At 32.0% G+C, this 21,609-nt stretch overlaps 2 protein-coding genes, 1 long non-coding RNA gene and 1 other non-coding gene across 8 annotated transcripts; 3 read left to right on the top strand and 1 right to left on the bottom strand.

The window, feature by feature from the left end:
* Positions 1 to 1,116: 1,116 nt before the first annotated feature.
* LOC100808747 (40S ribosomal protein S3a-like) lies at positions 1,117 to 3,432 on the bottom strand. The gene is made up of 6 exons (NM_001252929.3): positions 3,253 to 3,432; positions 3,066 to 3,171; positions 2,526 to 2,663; positions 2,262 to 2,447; positions 1,701 to 1,901; positions 1,117 to 1,421 (listed from the first exon to the last, which is right to left on the bottom strand). The coding sequence occupies exons 1-6, from the start codon at positions 3,309 to 3,311 to the stop codon at positions 1,326 to 1,328; spliced, it is 786 nt and encodes a 261-aa protein (NP_001239858.1). The 5' UTR covers positions 3,312 to 3,432; the 3' UTR covers positions 1,117 to 1,325.
* A 1,225-nt stretch (positions 3,433 to 4,657) lies between these two features.
* LOC121173012 (uncharacterized) lies at positions 4,658 to 8,142 on the top strand. Of its 4 annotated transcripts, none has more exons than XR_005887058.1 (4): positions 4,658 to 5,564; positions 5,672 to 5,761; positions 5,894 to 6,226; positions 7,533 to 8,142. It is a non-coding gene; the product is annotated as an uncharacterized lncRNA (long non-coding RNA). The 4 variants fall into 4 exon arrangements; XR_005887056.1 differs by lacking the exon at positions 7,533 to 8,142 and having other exon boundaries at positions 5,894 to 5,986; positions 6,070 to 7,002; XR_005887057.1 differs by lacking the exon at positions 7,533 to 8,142 and adding an exon at positions 6,339 to 7,002.
* On the top strand, positions 4,844 to 4,943 carry MIR156P (microRNA MIR156p). Its single transcript, NR_126649.1, has one exon. It is a non-coding gene; the product is annotated as a microRNA MIR156p (primary transcript).
* An 807-nt stretch (positions 8,143 to 8,949) lies between the features above and the next one.
* LOC100803983 (FCS-Like Zinc finger 8) lies at positions 8,950 to 11,507 on the top strand. Of its 2 annotated transcripts, XM_041006513.1 has the most exons (4): positions 8,950 to 9,174; positions 9,271 to 9,624; positions 9,762 to 10,525; positions 10,862 to 11,507. In XM_041006513.1, exons 3-4 carry the CDS (start codon positions 9,834 to 9,836, stop codon positions 10,947 to 10,949), a joined length of 780 nt encoding a protein of 259 aa, XP_040862447.1. In that variant the 5' UTR covers positions 8,950 to 9,174; positions 9,271 to 9,624; positions 9,762 to 9,833; the 3' UTR covers positions 10,950 to 11,507. The 2 variants fall into 2 exon arrangements, with proteins under 2 accessions (XP_040862447.1, XP_003538645.1); XM_003538597.5 differs by having other exon boundaries at positions 8,950 to 9,624.
* The last annotated feature ends 10,102 nt before the right edge of the window (positions 11,508 to 21,609 follow it).

Here is a 21,609-nt window from a genome sequence, read left to right as displayed (position 1 = left end):
ACTCAATTATCAATTAAAAATAAATAAAAATCCAATCTTGGGTGATACGAAATGATTATCAATTATCAATTTGAAAATTAAATATCCACTGGAAGCACGGCAAGAGGAAAATGGAAGCATGCGTCGTTTGGGTGGCTTGGCAGGGTATGGGTGAGTGAGAAAAGCCGCGCCGTCGCGGCACGGCAATAGCAGGTATAGTTCTGGTTACGAACACCGTCATCGTTGGACAAGCAAAAGAGAAGTGCGAGGAAGGGAAGAGGAAGAAAGTCGCACAGTGCTCCTGGTCCTGGATGCTACAATGAAGATTCTCGACGACGGCGGCGGCGGCGGCGCATAGACCCAGCATCTCCCGGATGCCAAGTCATCATCGACGGCGTTGTTGCTGCCGCAAATCTCTGGATGTAGCTTCGTGGCGTTGACACGGTCAAGGTTGAAGGTGGAGCGGAAGATAAAATCGTAGAAATTAGATTTTTTTTTCTTAGGGTAAAATAGACTTTTAACATATTAAAAAATAGGAAAACTAATGATTTACCAGTGGACCACGTATCTGAGAGTCCAGCTTAGAATTTGCCTGTAAAAACTGAAGTTACAAATTTAGCCTTTCTTAAAATTTCATTCATTTTTAGTCGCTGTCAAATTTCGGAAAAATAATATAATTCACTCTGAAGAGAAAGTCCTCTTTCTTATTTATTATTCAAAATTAGTCCTTTGGAATTAAAATTTTGCCCTTCTCATTTTTTGTACCCTTGTAGAAACTAATTTTGAGAATTAATAAATGTGATTATAATTAGATAAACTTAATGGAAAAAATCCGATAAACTTAGGGAGCGTTTGGTTGGAAAAATTTCCGGCTTAAATTTAAATTTAATATATCTGGAATTACCAAAATTTGGAACTTTTAAGATTAACTGGAATTATCAGATTTAAAATAGGACCACTTAATATTACAACAAATCTTAATCTTAACGTCAAAGCATTTCCAAAACCCTATAGTAATACAAGTGGAGTATATTTCAACAAAGTCATAAATAAATTCGCAATACGTTTATTATTATTATATTATTATACTTTGCCGAGCAAATTGGGTTTTCAATAGATTGCGCACGAATTCAGAGATGAGAAAATGCAACTAACAAGACAATAAGAAAATTTCTCGTCTTCATACCGTGTTTAGTTATTGGGTTGTACCAAAAAACCTTGACAAAACAAAAATCCAGATTTAGATTTGCAACAAATGTGTTTCTAAATATTAAAACAAAACTGAAAATTAATATTTGTAAGAGAAACAGGAATTCTAAAATAACAAAAATGCATTATGAGCCAGATCAAGCCCCAACTACTTCAGTGGCTTCCTCAGCCAATGTTTCATCGGCAGGTCTGTCCACCTTGGCACCAACATCTTCAGAGTAATCCCCATGAACCTACAAGGATCAAAAACCAAAGTATCATATACCACACCACTGAACCAGGTTTTAAACTGCGTGCTTGCACCCAAAAAAAATGGAAGAAAATTCTTGAAGAATTGCTTATATTCCAAATGATTCATTAATTGAACAATGGTCAACATATCACAGTACAACTCAATAAATTCCACATTGATTGACCCTTTCTATTCAGCTACAAAAATCAAGAACTCACTGTAACATTCATTAGACATAATAAACATAGGTATAAGAAAATTTGCAATAAAAAGGACATACCTCCATCAGTTTTCCAAGATCAAACTTTGGAGCTTTAAGGATCTTAACTTTACGAATGAACACATTCTGTAGAGGATAGATGCTAGATGTTGCCTTCTCAATCTCCTTTCCAATCATTTCGGGGATGAACTTGCGCACCAATTCTTTCAAATCACATGCTGTTGCTTGGTTGACCATTATCTCTCTCATCTTCCTGCGAATCTGAAAAAGATAAAGGTATGTTTTACACTATTAGATATGCAATATCCCCATCCAATAAAGAACAGAGAAAACAAGATAAAAAGAGACAGAAGCCATTTTCCATTTGTCAAGATCAATGCAAAATCCAGAAGATTGAGGACAATGTGGAGCAAAAGAAATAACAATTCTAAGAGTATACAAATAACAAATGTTGATATAACTTAGTCTACATCCTTTATATTTCTGTTAATTCAATAAAAAGAAACACAATAAAAAAAACAGGTTCAAATTACCATAAGAATGTTGGAACATATCCCAGTCCCAGTATATTTGAAAGAATAGATTGAAAACAAATCAATAAGAATGTTGCAGTAACTATACCTGTCTGATTTGGCTCGATTGTGCATAACAGGTCCTCTTCACCTGGTTACTACGCCTCTTAGTAAAGCCAATGCAGAACATCCTCAATGTATAATTATCAGTGGTCTTAACATCCACATGAGCTTCAATTAAAGTTTGCCATTTTCGCACCAAAGACCTCAACTTGTCAGTTGTGAAATCCATTCCCTAGGAAGATACAATCTTAATAAGATTAAAACACTGAGTCAATAACAGTGATCAAAATAAGCCCAGCCACCATCATACCCAGAAGTTTGTCAGAACATTCTTCCCTTGAACGTCCTCAGCTCTCAAACGAATCTTCTTGAAGGAGTGGTCTTCATCCCCTTGGAGATCAGCCAATGAGACCTCAAAAACCCGATGTTTGAGTCCTTCGGATGCAATCTGTTGTTTAAAATAGCCATCGCATTACCATCTATATATGCCCAAACTAAGCTCAGCAATTTAAATTGCATGTACACCGAATCACCAGTAGCAAGTAAAGTAATATAAATAAAGAACGCATTCAAAACACTGCACTCCAGAATGAACAATGTATATAAAAAAAGTGCAACATAGCCCAACAATTAACCTACAATACTAGAAGAAAATAATCAACTAGACAAAAAAACTAAAACGATGTTGTCGAGATACAGAATCCGCACACAAAATTCTACTACATGTTTTGGTGAATAGATACAGATCCAACCCAACAACCATTCAATCATACGCCTAACTCCATATATAAAAATGAAATTATCGAGCTATATAGAAAGGATTTTGAAATAAGAGAAGAAAAATAAAAACCTTGGTTCCCTGGGTACGAGAGACGAGGGTTTTGCCAATATTCTTGACCTGGAAGAGGGAAGGGGCCTTGATATCGTACCAGTCTTTCTTGGCAAAGGGATCAGCGCTGTGGAATCACGGAAGAAGAAGAAAGAAATCAGAGTTTAAAGGAGAGAATAAAAGAGTGAAGAAGGGAATGGGCACTAACGCTTTCTTCTTGCCACCCTTCTTTCCCTTGGAAATCCTCTTATTCTTTCCGACAGCCATAGCTCTTCAAGGTCGCTCTGCTCTGTTTCAAGCTGCGGCTGTAACTCCAAAACCTACCTGTCTTACACCTCCTCTTTATATTTAAAACCCTACTTGTGCTTGGGCTTCCTCTTGGGCTTTGTTTTATTGAAATAATAAGGTGATTGATATTTTCATTCTCTTTTTCTTCTAAGTACACTCCCTTTTCTTTTTCTAAAATCAAATTAATTAAATACTTTTTTTTCTTCCTTGCACACTCCCCTTTGTAGCTTGACAACACACTCTCTTTTTTATAGCAACAGCATATTCTTTTTTCTTTCCTTACACTTCCTCCTCTTTTATATAAAATGTTTTATATATTAGATAAATTATGTCACATTATTTTATATAAAAATATAAAACAATGGGATTACAATTCTTGTCTACAAATCATACATGTAACAATAAAAAAATAATATTAAATCTAATATATATATATATATATATAGATACATATGCGTTATAAATAATTTAAAAATAAAGGATTTAATTAATTTTCTAAGTAACATAACAGATGTTCGTTATTTGAAGGAAAAAGAAGAAGAAGAAAAATCTTATTTTGTTGTCTATCCTAGCAAATTTTTTGGAACAGATTCATTGACTTTGGTGGCTTTCCATTGTTTTGAACTATTAGATTATAATGGTCTATATTTTACCACTTGTTTTAAAAGATATTTTTAATTTAATTATTAATTTAGTTGTTTATTTTTTTATACTTTAAAACCATAGAAAAATATATTGAACATATAGATTAACTGATACAGATTCATTTCGCTTTAACCGGTAGTAGCTGTTAAACTGCTAGGAATTTCTTTTACAGTAGAAAAATTGGGATAATTCAAGAATTTATTTTTTATAATTTTACATTGTCAATGTTTTTTTCACAACATATAACAATCTAAGTAATACTTGAGACAACGGGTTAAAATAAAACAACTTTGTAGCTGTTAATTTACACGTTTAACAATATTTTTATAATAAATTTAAAATATAAAAAGTAAATGAGTACTTATATTAAAAATATTTTTTAAAACAAGTGAGAAAACTGAACCATTAAAGAAATCTATGGTACAAAACCAGAGAAAATGACCAAATTCACCACATCCAAAGTGAGTGAATCCGTGTCCCAAATTTTCATATATTGAGGTGATTTTGGGCGTTGGGTAAAATTAAATTAGGCGTTGATAATGGGAATCAAGCATACTACATAAGCAGTCAAACTCAACCGTACGTGGGCAGTAACTAGTAGAGTAGTTTCTATAGGAGTATTTTACAGGTACATGGACCAATATTCATTCGACACCTAACCTAACTAGTGCTTCTCTCATGACTCAACTTTTTGGGTTGCCCTTTTTCCTTCCTTAACGTCCCATCATGTCATCAATTACCCACGTTGTCTTCTCTTCTTTATCTTCCTCCACCATCAGAATTACTATGTTATTATGTGAATGTGCAAATCATTTAATCTGAACACATATCAGTATTATTAGGGCATGCTCGATCAACTCAACAAGCTTTGGGAGATTGACAGAAGAAAGGGAGCACATGCTGCAATTATATCAACACATACCTTTGCCGTGCGTGCTCTCTTTTCTTCCTGTCAATCTCGAATCATTTGTTTTCTCTTTATTTCCCTTCTAACTTTTTTTCCTTTCCCTTTGTCCTCGTTAAATTTCTCGACTCCCCGTGTAACTGCAGATCGAGTGAGCTTATATATTGTATCCTCTTTATGAATTCTACACTAGTTTTTCTGCTTCCTGTTTCTGTGCCAGCATTGATTAACTTGCTCTTACTAATTGTATGAATATGAATAAGAATCGTGTCAGTACTCTTTGGTTTAAACACCTAACCTAATATATAGGAAAAAAAAAAAAAGAGAAAGGGAGGATGAGATAGATCTATGCGATAAAAAACAAAGACTGATAAATATGAGTGTAAAAACTGAGATACAAAATAATCATAATCGTTATTGTATATTAGTAGCTAGATTTCTCTTTTCACTTCATTTTGTTTGAGAAAAAAGTGAAAGATATGAATAAACTCATCAATTACAAAGATAAAACAACTCATCATCATGTAAAAACATAGTTGAATTTTTCTTCTGATTATTTTTATTTTTATTTTGTTATCTGTACATTTTTCCTTCTCTGGATCTCTCGGAGTGAATGAAGAGTTTCTGAAAGCAAGGATCATTGTTCATGTAGCCCTAAAATGGAACATGGCAGATAACTATAGGTTCTTGGCGTTTTCCTTTGATTACTTCAAATAATTTCCTTATAACATTTTACTTGTGTGCATAATATTTTTATAACTAATATTGCCTTTTTACTTTATGTTTGTAGCTTCTCCTGGTGACTTAGAAGTTTTGATATGGTTTTCTCCATTCTGAAATAAAACAGAATTAGTTGCCTAAACGGAGTTCCTTACAAAAGGTACTTTTGATCATGCGTATACTTAACTGCAGTAGAAAAAAAAAGAAAAAAAGATCATGCGTATAGTTGCTCAATTTCATCATTCAAACCCTTGTTTCGTTTTGCTCTTCTGTTGTCTGCCATTTCTTACAGGTGCCTTCAAATTTGGTACTATTCCTTATCCCAGCTGGCTAGTGTTTTCCAGATTTGACCTTTCTGCTGAGTTTACCTATTTATTAACATGAGGTAAGTAAGTCTTCTATAAGTACTTTTCCCACTAGAAATATATATACATAATTACATATGTTATCTATCCATTAACTTGGAAGGAAATCGTGATGGTGATAGAAGGCAACATGTTATTTTATTGATATATCATTACAACGCGCTTGTGGACAATGAGATCATAAAAATCATCAGGTTGGTGAATATATGGGTTGTATGAAGTCTGCAAAAATGAGACCATAATCTGTCAACAAATGACAGGTAACATTCTTAATTTTGTGTGTGTAATCATGTATACTTTTTTTGTAATTCTAAAATGGAGGCTGCCCTTCAGTTCTCAAATAATTTACTTATAACAGCTAACTATAATCAGAAGGTCTCACTCTCAAGTTGACAAATGGATCATAGGACTAAACTTAGTATAACTCAGAAAACTTCATCATCATCTTCAAAGCAACTCTACGTCAATGAATATACCATTTGGAATCAATTCCTTCAGTTATGAATACAACTCGGGTGATGAAGAGTAGTTATCAAGTTGAAGCAAGCTTTCAACCAAGGTCAAATGTCAAAGAGGAATACTAAATATCAACACTTTTGTTTTTATTACAATGATACTGAAATATAATCACTCTTCCTTCGTTGAGCTCAAGATAATAACTTTCCTTCTTTTTAGTCAATATATCCACTCTGATAAAATCGAACGTGATAAGAGATTTGTTTATTCTACCGATATGAATTGTGTTTACAATTTATCATCATAATTAGTTATTGACTTTGATAAATTTTAACAATATTATGATAGAAATAATAATATAGAATTTTTTTTATCAAAAGAATTAATTACGAAAGTTTATACACACTCACACATTTGCTCAAAATTGTGAGCGAGACTGGCCTTCATTGTTATTGGATCAACATGTTAGCTAGAGACCATGCCTTTTGGTCCAGAACCAATAGAAATTGTAATTTTAGGTTAAATTATAATTTTTCTTGATTTTGATTTTCTTATTTTATATTTTTTTTTTCAATTGAACCTTAGACTTAATATATTCATTTACTAAAAATTAAAATTAAAATATGTTTGTGATTTTTAATAAATATCTGAATTTTATATTTACTTTCTAATAAAATTTTTTTCATTTATGTTTTCTAATAAAACAAAAATTTTATTTTTAATCTTTCAAATATTTGTAGTTCCTATAAATTAGATTTTTTTTCTCCCTAATAAAATCATTTGTTATTAGTTCCTTAACCGGGTAAAGTCCGCGCCCGCCCTCCGCCCTCCTTTGTTGACTCCAATCCAAATGGGAACAATGAATTCGGGACAATGACATCTTTCATAATTCATAGTTTGAGTACATTTTAGCTAGCTAGTCTAAGGACTGCGTATACATGCACAACAAGCAATAATATCAATCCTATTGCATGAACTATTGGTATTGTTGGTGAAAAAAAAAATTATATATAACATTTTGAAGGGCTGACTTATTTCATAAATTGCACAGATGAATCTGATGTTTCATTCTAATGTCCATTTTGTATCGCTAAATTAATTATGGATCAGTCAGGAAGCTTTGGCCTATATAGAGAAGGTTGCTATTCCTCACCCATGGAGTCAATCTAAATGTGTGGATGACTGCTCCATAGGATACGTTTCCGTGAAGCCGGAATGCGGTGATTATCGGTGTAAGCACATGTTAGCTATGCAGTGTCTGCGGAATAGTTACGGAGGCTTTGAGGAGGGCAATACTAATTGTCTTCAAAAAATTTCCTTAATTATCTTCAGCTTCTTGGCCACAGATAAGATTAAGTAACTCATGACTCATCGTTATCATTATCTTTTTTGCAAAGTACTAGTCGCTTAATAATAAACTATGAAGCCTGCAATGTAAGCCCATCCAGTTAGATCAGAGGGTAGGATTTTTGGTAAAATAGAATTCTAGATATCTTGACTACCTTTTGAGCCTATATGCTCATTCAAAAATGCCTCTTCTTCCTGATTAAACTACTCAATTATGTAATGAATTTGTCGTCTTAGAGTCAGTAGATTTATTTCGATTGTTTTTTCAAAACAATATATAATATAAATTTATATTTGTTTAAAATAAAATGTAATAGGAATTTTGTTTTTAACAGGTTATGTATATCAATTCTTTTGAAGAAAAATAATTAAAACAAAAGGCACTATTTCATTTGTGAATGCGCAATATCATTTTGATTTCCAAGGCTATTACGTTTAAGCTGGTGCATTGGGTAGACAAAATCATGTATTAAATCAATCAAAGCAATATATATATATATATATATATATATATTAAGTGTTGATAAAATATGAGCATGTCTGACTTACAAAAGATGCAACTGAGTCCATCACTATTTAAATGATATTCCCTCCGTCACAAACTAAATACTACTACTTTTTACATAAATTTGGATTCTTATTTTATATAATAAAAAATCTAAATGTTAAATAGAATTTATATTATAAAACTAATTTTAAAGTTATTATATTTTCATGATTAAGAATATATTTAAATGTTGTGAAAATTAGTTAAGCACATTATTACATGTGGATGTATGATGTGTATGCCTTTGATCCAATGACGCGAAGAGGTAGCCGATGGAAGCTTCCTCTCATATAACGCCACCTTAATTCCTTTTTGCTGGTAATTTTATGGGACACTCACACAAAAGCCAAAGAGAGTTAATTGCAAACTGCCATTGTTGAGAGCAAAGTCAATGTTTTTTTAAATGAAAACCACTGATTCTCATGCATACGCGTCTTCACAATAACCCACCAAACCGCTTTCTGTTTTTCCCTCACTGCGCTGCTATCTATGGGCCAATTTTTCAGGGTTTCATGATGGCTGACCCAAGTAGTGGGCAAATAAAGAGCAACCAGGTAAAGATTAGATAACCCCACTAAGAGTACTCACAAAAAGGTTAATAAATAAAGGGTGAATACTACTACTACTGAATTAGGAGAGAGAGAGAGAGAAAGAAAAAATACATAAAAAGGGACTTCTCACTTCATTCATCATTTATCATCGTTACTTGTTTTCTCTTTCTTATTATTATCATTTGGCCTTTTCCGTTTTGGTGGTGAAATGCGAATTTAGGGACCAGTTTTGGTTTTACTCTCGTGTGTCTTGGTGAGTTTGTGATATGTTTGGGAAATAATGGCGCACACGCAAAGAAATTGAAAGGTAGCCAAAATACAAACGACCCTCCTTTGTTTGATGCATGCACGTCTGGTCCCTTGATCATGACTACTGAGACTCTCTTTGCATGTCGTTTTTCAGACCCCTTTTGATTCTATTCTCTCTAACAGGGCGACAAAGCCGGGGAAAAAGTGACCATTCCCATATTCAGTTTTTCTCTCTTTTCTTTTTTTTTTCCTTTCTTCTCCAAATTTCTCACTGGTTTATGAATGGAGGTCACGGAGGTATAACCAACAACAATAGAGAGAGGGGTTTCATGGAAACTTGTTCCCAGTTTATGGTCTCTGACTCTGCACATAAAAGTTAATTTATTGACTGCAGTTTTGCACATGTCTCGTACACTGTAGTAGTAGTACAACACCGCAGATAAGCATAGAATTGGTTTAATTTGAATTTTGATGTTGTCTACTCGAAGTTATGGCACTGTCCCTTCAGGTGATTCCTATAATCTTTCACTCGTACACACACTCACACTTGTATAAGTGTAACTGTGTAACCAAAAATGTTGTATTTTTTTTTATTTTTTTCTGTGAGGATGGTAGTATTTCACTATTTTGACTATTTTCATGTAGAATAAAAATGAACCATGGTGATAAAGAGATCCATGCAAAGCATCTTCTAGTGACTGACAAGCTCTGATTCTGATGGCATTTTCTAGTTCCTCACCATCTATACCAGAAAAATACAAGAAACTCGTATCATCTTTCTTCAGTTCTCCAAAGCTATTCGCCAATTTCACATCGAAAGTGTTGTGTGAAACTGAGGCTATGATGAGTCCAACCTCCATACTTGACACCAAGCCCTTCTCTGGCTTGAAGAACCCTTTTTGGTCAGAAACAAACAGCCCCAGAACTCCAGTTGGTGAACACAAGCGTTATTGGGATAAGTTGGATTCAAAGGGGCTTGTTGATGCTCTTGGTGAAATAACATCAAAGTCACAAAGCAGAATGATTCTGTTTGGATCCCAGCTCAAGATTCAGAACCATCCTCCCCTGGCCCATTCAACACTTTCTCCATCTCTATCTCCTAAATCTGCGTTTGGGTGTGCCAATTCAGCTCTTGAAACCTCCAAATCTCCGAGAGTTTTCTCTGCTAGTGAAATGGAGCTTTCAGAGGACTACACTCGAGTGATTTCCCACGGGCCTAACCCTAGAACTACTCACATATTTGATAACTGCATCATTGAGAGTCGCTGTTTTGATGTTGGATGCTCTTCTTCTCCCTTGGAAAATGTGTTTCTTCCTCCTCACATCAGCTACCCCTCCGAGACCTTCATGAGCTTCTGTTTTTACTGCAACAAAAATCTTGGGCAGGATATGGACATCTACATGTACAGGTAATTGCTTTTTTCTGTATCCATCCCCATAAACACCATTGCTATTAATCAATGGAAATATTATAGGCACGAATGCATGTCAAGCTCATGAAAATTTGACCTGTTTCTGGAATACAGATTTTAATCTCTGCATGAAATTTGATAGCATAACCTGTATCATATGTGATCACTTGATGGACAAAGTTCAAATTTGATTATCTTTTCGCTATAACTGATGACAAAATATGTATTTTGCTGCGTGATGTTTTAGGATAAAAAGACTGATTATGAATGAAATTAAGTGAAAACATATTGGGTGATTAATCTAAATAGCTTATGAGTATGATTATAATTCAGGGGAGAGAGGGCATTTTGCAGCCGTGAATGCCGTGACCAGGGAATGATGTTGGAGGAAGGTGGAGATATGCATATGGGACATAGTTGAGTTCCTTTCCCGATGCTTTGCTTCAAAGAGCTTATATATAGTAACTGTTTCACTTTTATTAGTTGCCTTGCCTTGATTCATTTTTGGGACATAAAAGTGGTCCTTCCCTTGAAGATCCTGGATCACTGTACCTGGTTTTGTTCTTTCTCTTTCTCGGTGGTAGTCCTGTAGAAGGTGAAAAAGATTGAAAATGGAGAGAAGATTTTTGTAGAAACGATGAATTAGGAGCATGCTATTTGGTTTTGCATTGCTCTTAAAGCAATTCACAGTGATAATACTATGATTACCCACGTAGGACCAATCGCATCATGTCAACTAGATTTTTTGAGGATCTGTGATTAGTGTGGGAACAGTTTTCTGACTGCATTTGAGGAATGATTCTGTGCAAATTTCGAAATGGAGAAATGGAAGAGGCCAATTTGTGGTTTATCTTGACAAAAGAAGAAGATAGTGACAATTAACGTCGTACCTTTATTTGGTTGATTGGTAGTTATTGTAGTGAAGCACATCTTTGTCCTTATGGCTGCTACCAATAAATTTCACAACCCTTGTTCTTCATGTGGTAAATTTTATATTTTTTTATATCTTTTTCTTTTCCGTCAAATTATTGATCTCATTTATCAATTTCTCCCGTTTTCTTTCTTATCTCTCATTCATCCAAAAAATATAAGGGTGTGACATAAATAAAGAAATTGCTTACAAGTACTAAAGGAACTCTGTATCAAAATTACCTAGTTAAATCATGGATCACCCATATTTTTATCAATTTTTTTCCTTTGTTTTTTTTTCCTTTTTCCTTTTAATTTTAACCAATAAAAAAGAAGTAATGAGTTTGATAGTTAACTTCAAAATTTCTTCCTCCTAATGTATAGTATTACTTAATAAATGTTATGTTTTAGTTCTCTAATTTATTTTTTAAATTTAATTTGATCTTTTAATTTTTTTAATCGATTTAATTTGATCTCAAATCTAAATGATAATAAATCATATTTTATAATAGTTCAAGATCATCATTGAATGATTCTAAAATGCTACCAAATACACATTTCCAAAAAAAATCAATTCTAAAAGTTAGAGAACCAAATTCAACCTACCAAAATTAGAGAACCAAATTAAATCGTTTTTAAAAATTAGAAAACAAAATTAAAAAAAGACTAAATTAAAACCAAATAATAAATTAGAAAAAAAACTAAATTATTTTAAACTTCACATCAATGTCATCGATCAATGTGTGTCATTTTGTTTTATAAAAAATTTATACAATAAGTTAACAAATTTAACATTAGGAATAGTATAAGCCTTTATTTTACAGAAAATATGTTAAAAAGGTTAAGGACTTTTCAAAAATATATTTTAACTTAATATATGAAGGTAAATTAAGCAAGAATCGTATCCATTTATCATTTAGAGAAAAAAAGCGTGACTACTTAGGTTCAAAGTTTAACCATTAAAAATAAAGCTTAATAGATATGTATTGTTAATATAAAAAAAATTACATTATTAATTAATCAGAAGTAAATATTTATATAATTATTAAAAATATTTAGTGTAAATAATAAACATCAACCAATTTATTATACACGTACCTTAAATTTCAACCACTACATTATCAATGCATATATTATTTATTTATTGTTTTTAAATTTAAAAAAAAATAATGCAATTTCAAGTTGAAAACTTGAAATACTAATTTTTAAATAAAATATTTTTTTCATTTATACTAAAATAAAAACTTCTATTTTTTATTACTTGTGTTATTTTGCTTGTTTTTACTTTTTACCAAATATATGTTCGTTCGATTAGAATGGTTTCAAATTTTTAAAGATCTTAAGTTTAATTTTAAAATTTATTAAAAAAAATAGTATGTAAAAAGTTTAATTTTTATGTATCTACCTCCGGTCCTTCAGGAAATAAATGACAATATTTTTCATGCATATAAAAAAACTAACAATTAACAACATTTACCAAAATATATATAGTGAAGTTTAACAATAAAACATCACTCATTTTTTCATAAAAGTGAATGCAAGCTAAGAATATAGTTCATTTTCATTGGTTAAAAAAGTATTAATTGGATTACGAATATTCTCATCATATCTAACCATCAGTTAAACTAGTTAATCGTAAGAGTATTTTAAGAATAAACTTTGAAATTATGTTAGTACCATTAATTAAAAATAACTAATTTATGAGAGTATTAATGTAAATTGCACTGTTAATTAATTAAAAGTTATTATCAATGCCATGTGTTGGATAGCACAGTAGAGGAGAGCAATACGATTTGAAGACAACTAAAAAATACTAAGCAAGAACAAGCATAGTTACGTTAACCACCACAATTTGTCCACAAATGACACAAAACGACGGTGAAGGGGCCATGGGAATGGTGATTTTGATTCCGTTGAAAACATTGCAGGGTTAACATCTCGATACCCCAAGATATAAGAAACCAAGTGAGTGAACCTATAGAACTAAAATCAATAATAAGAGACCCTTTTTCAAAATTAAGAAAAAATGTTTTTAACCAGCTAAAAAATTATCTGAACCTAATTTTTATTCAAACAAATACTGTTTTCAATTTTGTATTTTAAAGACTGAAATCGCATATTCACCCTGAACAGCATTTAAAATTTTAAAATTAGAGATCAAAATAAAACAAAAAATTACAAGACATACCAACATAAAAAAGTATATACTTTTTGCCCTAAAAACTTACAAGATATGCCAGCATAAAAAAAAAAAAGTATATACTATACGTACATAGGTCACTCTCAAAGTACTGGTTTTGCCTTAAAAGCAAATGGTAAATAAAAACAATTACCGTAACATATATTCCTAAATCCAAAGTTTAGCATAAGCTTGAATGCAAATGTTTCATATTTTAAATTTATAAATATATGTACAATAAGTTACTAGCGGTTATCTGGTTCTGATGCTTTGGCTCATCAAATTAGTATTGGGATTTATTAGGTTGAAGTCAGCTTAACTGCATCTCTTTCCTCTGTTCCTTAACTGAGGGCAGGATCATTACATTTTCAGCTTTTTACCTCTATAGTGGACTAAATTTTTATCATCTCAGTTATGCAGAGGAAGTGATTCTGTCCCACCCACTTTTTGGTTATCAAAGAAGTTCGTACCTCGTTCTCATGGAGTTTGATGGCAACCTTTGTTGACAGCAACTACAGTGCTGCTTTAAGCATACTTTGATCTCTTAATGTTGCCTTCTCAGATGTTGGGCAGGTGGTGAGTAAAAATGCATTTCAGGATCTCTTCAGTCTGTGTTGGGGTTCTTACCTTTTGGTAGAATTGTGAGCTACTTAAGTTGGTCTCGGGTGGATACTTAATTACTTATGGAGTAAGGACACCAAAGAAGTGTTTGAAACTAGATACTTTTGATTATTAATAGCTGTGCTTGCTTTTTCTTTTCATGTTTTCCTAATAATAACTTGGGTATGTCAGGCATTGCTTTAATGATAAGAGATAACATCTGCATTAAAACAACGTACTTATGCTTAATACAAGGGGGGCAAACTCTTGCTTTCACCAATGCTGTTTTTTTGGGAAGAAAGTTTAAAACGGAACATTATTCTGCCGTGGGATGCTGTGTGATCAAACAGTATTTTTCTCTCCACTCTGTGTATTTTCTTCATATTCTCTTGGTGCTCACTTTCATGGCATTTACTTTAATTTTACGTAATCTCTTTGCTATCTATTTCAGCACAATGCCCATGGTTTTCACCCAAAATTTTTAGGACGTGTCAAGCTTTATACCCAGATTTCTTCTAGCTCTTCTTAGTGTAGGACTTTTGAATGGATTTCTGAAGTATGCGCCTTTATATATGGGAAATATTTCTCACAATTACCCTTGCAAGTTATGCTTTTTCAATGACTCGGGTAGTCAGGTTTTACTTATGTTTCAATTGTGAGCGTGAAATAACAGGTATTGTGAGAGGTTCAGTTGTATTCCATTGTAAATTTGTGAAAGAGTAGTAACAGGTATATTGTGACAACAAAGTTCAATTCTAACTAAAACTCGTGATCCTCAAACAAGGTTATGTGTACATAATATGCAACCAAGAGTAACAAGGTAGAGCTGGGCTTCAGGAATTAATTAATCCCAGTCCTTTCAAAATTCTCATTCATGGAGCTCCAAAGTTTTCATTAGCTAGCCTTTTACTTCATCGTAAAGACTTAACTTCATATTTCTGGAAGCAGTCACTGCAGCAGTTGACTTATCATTAGCAACGGTTGCATTTACTTTCCATTCTTTATTTCTTCTGCCCCACTTCTGGGACGACAAGTTCACTGGGCCTAGATACTCAAATCTTCAAAAATTAATAATGCGCCTTTCTATTTTCACTTTTATCAGGCACAAATCTCCTTCTACCATTCAAAAGTAAAGAGAATCAAAATCAACAAAAATAAAATCAAAAGTAAAGAGAATCCTGTCTGCCAAACATTTTCGGACCTTTTATTTGCTCTTAGAAAAATTGGCAGAAGTCCTTAAATATTTTTTGGTCCAAGTGACATTATTAATTAGTCTAAATAACTTTTGAATTAATTGATGTTGAAAAAAATAATTATTCGGGGAATCAAACTAAATGAATGTAACAATCTTCATTGACCAAACTAATGTCTTGAAAACTAGTCCAATAAACACAACCAGAATGAACGAGTCATGTTTTCACATGAACCAAAAAAATAAGGCACTGGAATTCGTCATGTAACAATCACACCATAAAAGCGGGAAAAAAAAGTTTGGTAACTGAATATTAACCAGAAAATTCCAATCCACAAACAAGAAAGTGAAACCAACTTAATGTGGCTTTGGAAATGGGGGGCTTGTTATGCTATGCACATGGTAGGGCATCCAATGCATCGTCAATGTCAATTGTTTGTTTGTCACAGACTTCATAGCGGTCAACTGACAAGTGAGATCATACTAAAACCTTTGGTACCCCCACCTCAAGCAATAACTCAAATATGTGACTGATAAGTGATTTGAGCCTTTACAAAGATCATAGGATAGTGTTGCTCGGAAAGGGCACTGAGCTCATCCTTGCTTAGTCCATGTATCCTTGTTGCTTCAAGTTCTGCACATATGTGCCTTATTGTTCCCCTAGCCATAAAAGAAACAAAGGAGGGCTTTATATTTACTTGCACTGAATTATGCAAACATATTTACAAGCATGTTATTCCCCAGAGTTGCAAATTTTCACCACCCTTTTACGTACTGTGGGCATGGAACTTGACTCTTGATTTTACGTTTTGATAAATAGAGTTACCTCAACCTCTTGGTAAACGTCGATAATTCTATCACGGTGTATAGTCATATTCCTGTGCTTCCCATAGTGTCGTCCCTCTCTCAATTTCGTGCCTATGAAAAATACCCAATCCAATAATATTAACTGTACTGCATAGTCAGTATCCTAATTAAAACAACTCATATGATTCAGCTGGAGCTTGTCAATATGTGATATGGCAGCCTTTTAAAAAAATGTGATATGGCATTTCACTATTTCAGCATAATTTGGAAAGAACATCTTTAGTTTATCTAAATTAATCAAACAATTGTTTGCATTTTATATATCTATGCGCTATTTTTATATAATACAGATATACCTGCACGTTTGTATGTATTAATTATAAAATTATTAACTTATTCATTCTCTTTCATTAATTTAACTAAAGGCATATACTTTTTTCATATTTATTTATAAAGTCACACAAATGGTTCTATTTCTAACTATGTGCAAGTTGATCAGGTCCTGTAAGATTCTTTGCATATTGCATAAGACAGAACGGCTATCAATTTTGAAAAGGTTTCATGAGGGCATCAAATTGAAAACATGAAATCTACTCTAACTTTTTTAGTCAGAATGATTGAAGCTGACATAATACCTAAAGTTCACCGTGTCCTAATAAATTATTTGTAGGTATAAAAACACATGTCCCACAAGTTTTTAAGGCAAATATTTAAACCAAAGTTTGTTCACCAATACGAAAAACGGCTGATTTGATTATTGTGATTTTCCAGAGGCTATTATAAGCAGACATACACATCAATTTAATAATGTCTAAAAGGTCTCTGGTCCACGAAGTTATTGATTCAAGAAATCTATTTGTTAGTAGTTGAAAGCAATAATTATTTTATTATTTGTGTTTGGTTTACGATTGTGCCGGAATCCTCCTACAAGTTCCAATCGCTCTCTTCTCCAGTGGCCACAAACGAAAAAGCCAAGTGATGGTTTACCTGCATCTGCATGAATTGAGTTTTAAATTTTGAGAGTGGGAACTGCCAAGTCACATTAACTTTCAAGAGCTTTACCGCGGGGAGTTGGGCTTTAGCAAATGAGGCCGGCCTACTTATTGCTCAACTAACCTGCTTCTGTTTATTGGGCCTATTGCTGCTTGCTCCGATCTAGAGCGGATTGCTTTATTTTAAAACTATTTTTTATAATTTTCTGTTAGATTTTTTTTTTGAAAAAAATATTTCATTAAAATTTAGCCAAAACAAGCATTTAATTTTGGAGAATCATTTTTTATTCTCGTTCTTTGTTAATCGCTGAATTAAATATATATAATATTCAATAACCTTCAATTGACTAATTTCATCTCAAAATTATTCTTTTTTTTTTGGATAAGCCTCAAAACTCATTGTTGATTGAAACTTTCTTTTATATAGAATATATTTATCAAATTTTATTTATATTAATAAAAAATGTTTCATACGAGAGAGATAAAATGATATCGGTATAATATACATCAACTATTACATCATTCAATAATCATATATCATGTGAATTTGATAAATCTAGATGTTGAATTATAATTATATATTATCTTGATTATTTATGTTATATTTTATGAAAATAAAACATCTATAAGAATATGTTTAAATGATTCACATTTCAGTATATTTTGAAAGTATATATTACATCGATTTTAATTTATAGTGAGATATAAAATATTTTTATTAATAAAAAATTTGGTTGATATAATTTATATGAAAAAAATAATTTAATCTAATGATAAATTTTGAAATGAAATTATCCAATTAAAAGTTATTAAAAAAATGTCATTTAATCCCCCTCTTACTCTCTCATTCTCTCTATCTATTTATTTATGAGAGTAATGTCCTCAGACTTCTTCACTCTCTCTCCCTCTCTATCTATCTATTTATTTATGACACTAATGTCCTCAGATCTCTTTTTTAGTTTGATTATGTTAGTAACTTGCACAAAAAAAAAATTGAAAAAAAACAACTTTTTTCTAATAAATTTAATTTAGGAATATTAATAGAGTAATTTGGCATTGTATTGTGGTGTTTGCCCACTTTCGTGGCCTTTTGTGGAGTGACACAGTGTAGGTTAAATATATTTTTAAGCACGCACTTTCACATATTTTTATACTCCCCAAACATTACTAGGACACACCATTTTGTGGTCACCAGAATTGCCGGAAACCTACCAGACAACATCTTTGGACGGAATGAAAATGATACTGCGGCATTTCATATGGAAGGACAATGCTTTGCTTCTTCAACTTGATGTTCCAGAATAATAAAGAAAACCAAACTCTCTCCGCTCAAAAGTCTCGTTTGCATAAGCGTTTTGTTCTTATTGGATGGTTCATGTATTGTGTGTATTTCCAGCTTTGAACCGATCGAGCACATCGCAGTACTAGTGTGATTGTAGCGAGAAAAGCTTCGAGATTTGTCTTAATTGCATGGGCTCAATACTTTAGTTGCTAAAATCTCTATATCTATTTTTGAAAATAAAAAATGAACCCGAATTCAAAATTTAGTAAAATTTGATGGTTAGTTTCTGCTCAAAGATTATTTTGATGTTTAAATGTACGTACCTAAATGATTGTTTGCTAAGAAGAAAAGAAAATGGGAGGAATGAAGTTGACAATGAGCTTAAACGTGATATATGTGATACCTTAGAATGCATATTCAATTCCAAATTAATTTATTTTGCATCTAAAAGAGAGAGAGATTTTATTCAAAAGCTTCTTAAAATGATTAAATTTGTTCATTAAAAAATTGTATAAATTAATTAATTAGCATTCTAACGTACATTAAATAAATAATTATTCTTTTCCCGCTCCATTGTTCCTCCACCTTAAGTGATTTTCCAAACAAAAGCAAAATTCTTAGTTTGAGAAAATTATAGATTTCAGTCTTGTGTTGTGATTTACATATTTGTATATAAATAAGGATTTAAGGCATAAGAAAGATAATATGCACGAGGGATTCCCAGTGTCCAGTTATAGAATACAAATCTTCGTGGTGAGGATAAATATTGGTTCTTCACAAGTTTTACAGTAATTTATTTTGTAATTTTGTCTTGATGCATGCTACTTTAAATTCGTGTGTCCTATTATGTTCATAATTTTTACTTAGCCAAAGAGATTTTCCCTGTCAACCGAACTTGATAAAGATGCCTAGTTGAGATTACTTAAATCTAAAAATATATGTGATTCCATTAGGCTTTGGTCCCACTCACCAAACTGACCAAAGGGTCCTAATTTCCAAAAGGACCTAAACTAATTACCTATTAGTTTGGCATTATTGTTGCGTAGTTTAATTACCCTCTCAGCTACGATCGATTCCTCGTTTGCATGCCATGAACCAACTAATTTTGATTTTGTGTGATTTAATAATGATCTAAGCCGTCAAGATCATATATCTTATGAAAGTCTGATAAAATCTTGGCCTAGTCGTAATGAATAAAATGTTTTTATGACCATCTTAATTAAGGGATAGCTCGATGGTTTCAAACTCAGGACAGGGCATGCACATGCCATGTTTCCTTTCACATATTCAATATACACCAACAACTCTGACTTTGAATCGCTTCCCTTCTGTGGTAAAAACAATTCAAGGTTTGAGTTCGTGGGCAAGGACAGAGACCAATTACGATCTTACACACCTCCGAATTCGAGAATAGCCTCCATATCTATTTGCTTGTGAAAATGAATCAACAACATTGTTGGTGAAAGCAACGTTGAAGGAGGATAGCGAGCTGCCCTAAGCCACACACAAAATAATTCTAGCAGTCAATGTCGCGTCACATAAAAGGAGACCCATGAAAGAGAACTAATAAGAAATTGGTGAAATGGTGCAGCATTCTGAAGTGGGGTCCGGTGTATGTTAAGTGGCAAGTTTTGCTAGCAATATTTTAAAATATAAATCAAACGAATATATAGATAGATAGATAGGTCGCTAACTAGCTAGCATTTGCTTAAATTCTTGCATGCTAACAAGGCAAACTTGATTTGCCAAGACAATCAAGCAACGAGGTACATTTGCCATGTGCTGGCTAGCTAACTGGCTAAGCAGCATTGCACATTCGTTTTTTTACTAGAATCACAAAGAGTTTTTGTTCGTTGGACACAGGAAAAGGAAAATAAATAAATAGAAAACACATTATTGTTTTCGCGAAAAGAAACAAACAATTCAGAAATTTTTGTTGTATCATTGCAACTTGCAACACCGTCGAAATTTCGGCATTGTGTTGTCAACTCGTCAATTTATTGTTGTCACATTCATTTGTCAATTAGTTTTTTTAGTTATTTAGTGACAAACAATAATGTTTAGTGTCAAATAAAGTTGTTAAAAACTTGAAATATAATGAAAGTCTTAAGCAAGATGAAAATTAAAGGAACAAAAAGAGATTAAGCAAGAGGTGACTCAGTAAAGTCTGTCTAGTGATGAGAAGTTTAAATAATTTGTCCAAGATTTTAAGTTTAAAATTCATTGTTGTCAATTGTATAATATATATATATATATATATATATATATATATATATATATATATATATATATTATAAAAGAAAAATATCTTATATAAGAATAAGATAATTAAACCTGAATTAAATAATCACAAATGGAGGATTGAAATTTAATGTCAAAAAATTATACAATTTTTTAAAAACTCATAATTTTTTAAGAGATTATATGATATTAAATTTTAAATATTTATATTTAATTATATGATTCAAATTTAATTATTTCACTAACACAAAAAATAATTTTCTCTCGTATTATATATATATATATATATATATTAATTATGGGTGTTTATTAAGACAAAGTAGCTATATCAAAATCAATCTAACAAGTAAACAATTTTCCTACATTGCAAAACTAGAACAACTCCATAAATTACAACGTGATATTAGAATTCATAGTCTCACGGCCAGTTGATTCCTTCCAGGTTTGGAACGTTGAAAACAAGGATTCTCTTTGTTTAAAAAACTGCGAACGGATTTACAAACACATCCCTAGTCATTTGAAAAATAAAAATTGAGAGGAGTGAAAGAAATAAATAAGTGATGTACTAGTTCAAATTGCATTATACATACTAGATGAAGTATTAATCTGAAGCTTAATTCCACAACAAGAAGACCAACAAGTGACCCTACAATGTTGGAGTTGGATCAATCTTGTTATTAAAATTCAACAGAATTATAATTTTCATTCCAACAAAATTATAAGATTAACTTGATAGTTGGAAATAGAGATTTAAGAGTTGAAGATAAAAAAAAAGTAGAGATAATTTAAATCTTCTCACTAACACTCTAACACGAACTAACAGTTAACTGATTAAAAAAGTGTTTTGTATTGCAAAACTTTTGGTTAGAAAATCGCGAT

This window comes from Glycine max, chromosome 11 (assembly GCF_000004515.6).
Source record: "Glycine max cultivar Williams 82 chromosome 11, Glycine_max_v4.0, whole genome shotgun sequence".
Taxonomy (NCBI): Eukaryota; Viridiplantae; Streptophyta; class Magnoliopsida; order Fabales; family Fabaceae; genus Glycine; species Glycine max.
Note: the sequence above shows the minus strand (reverse complement) of the source record. Positions and strands in the feature narration are given on the sequence as shown.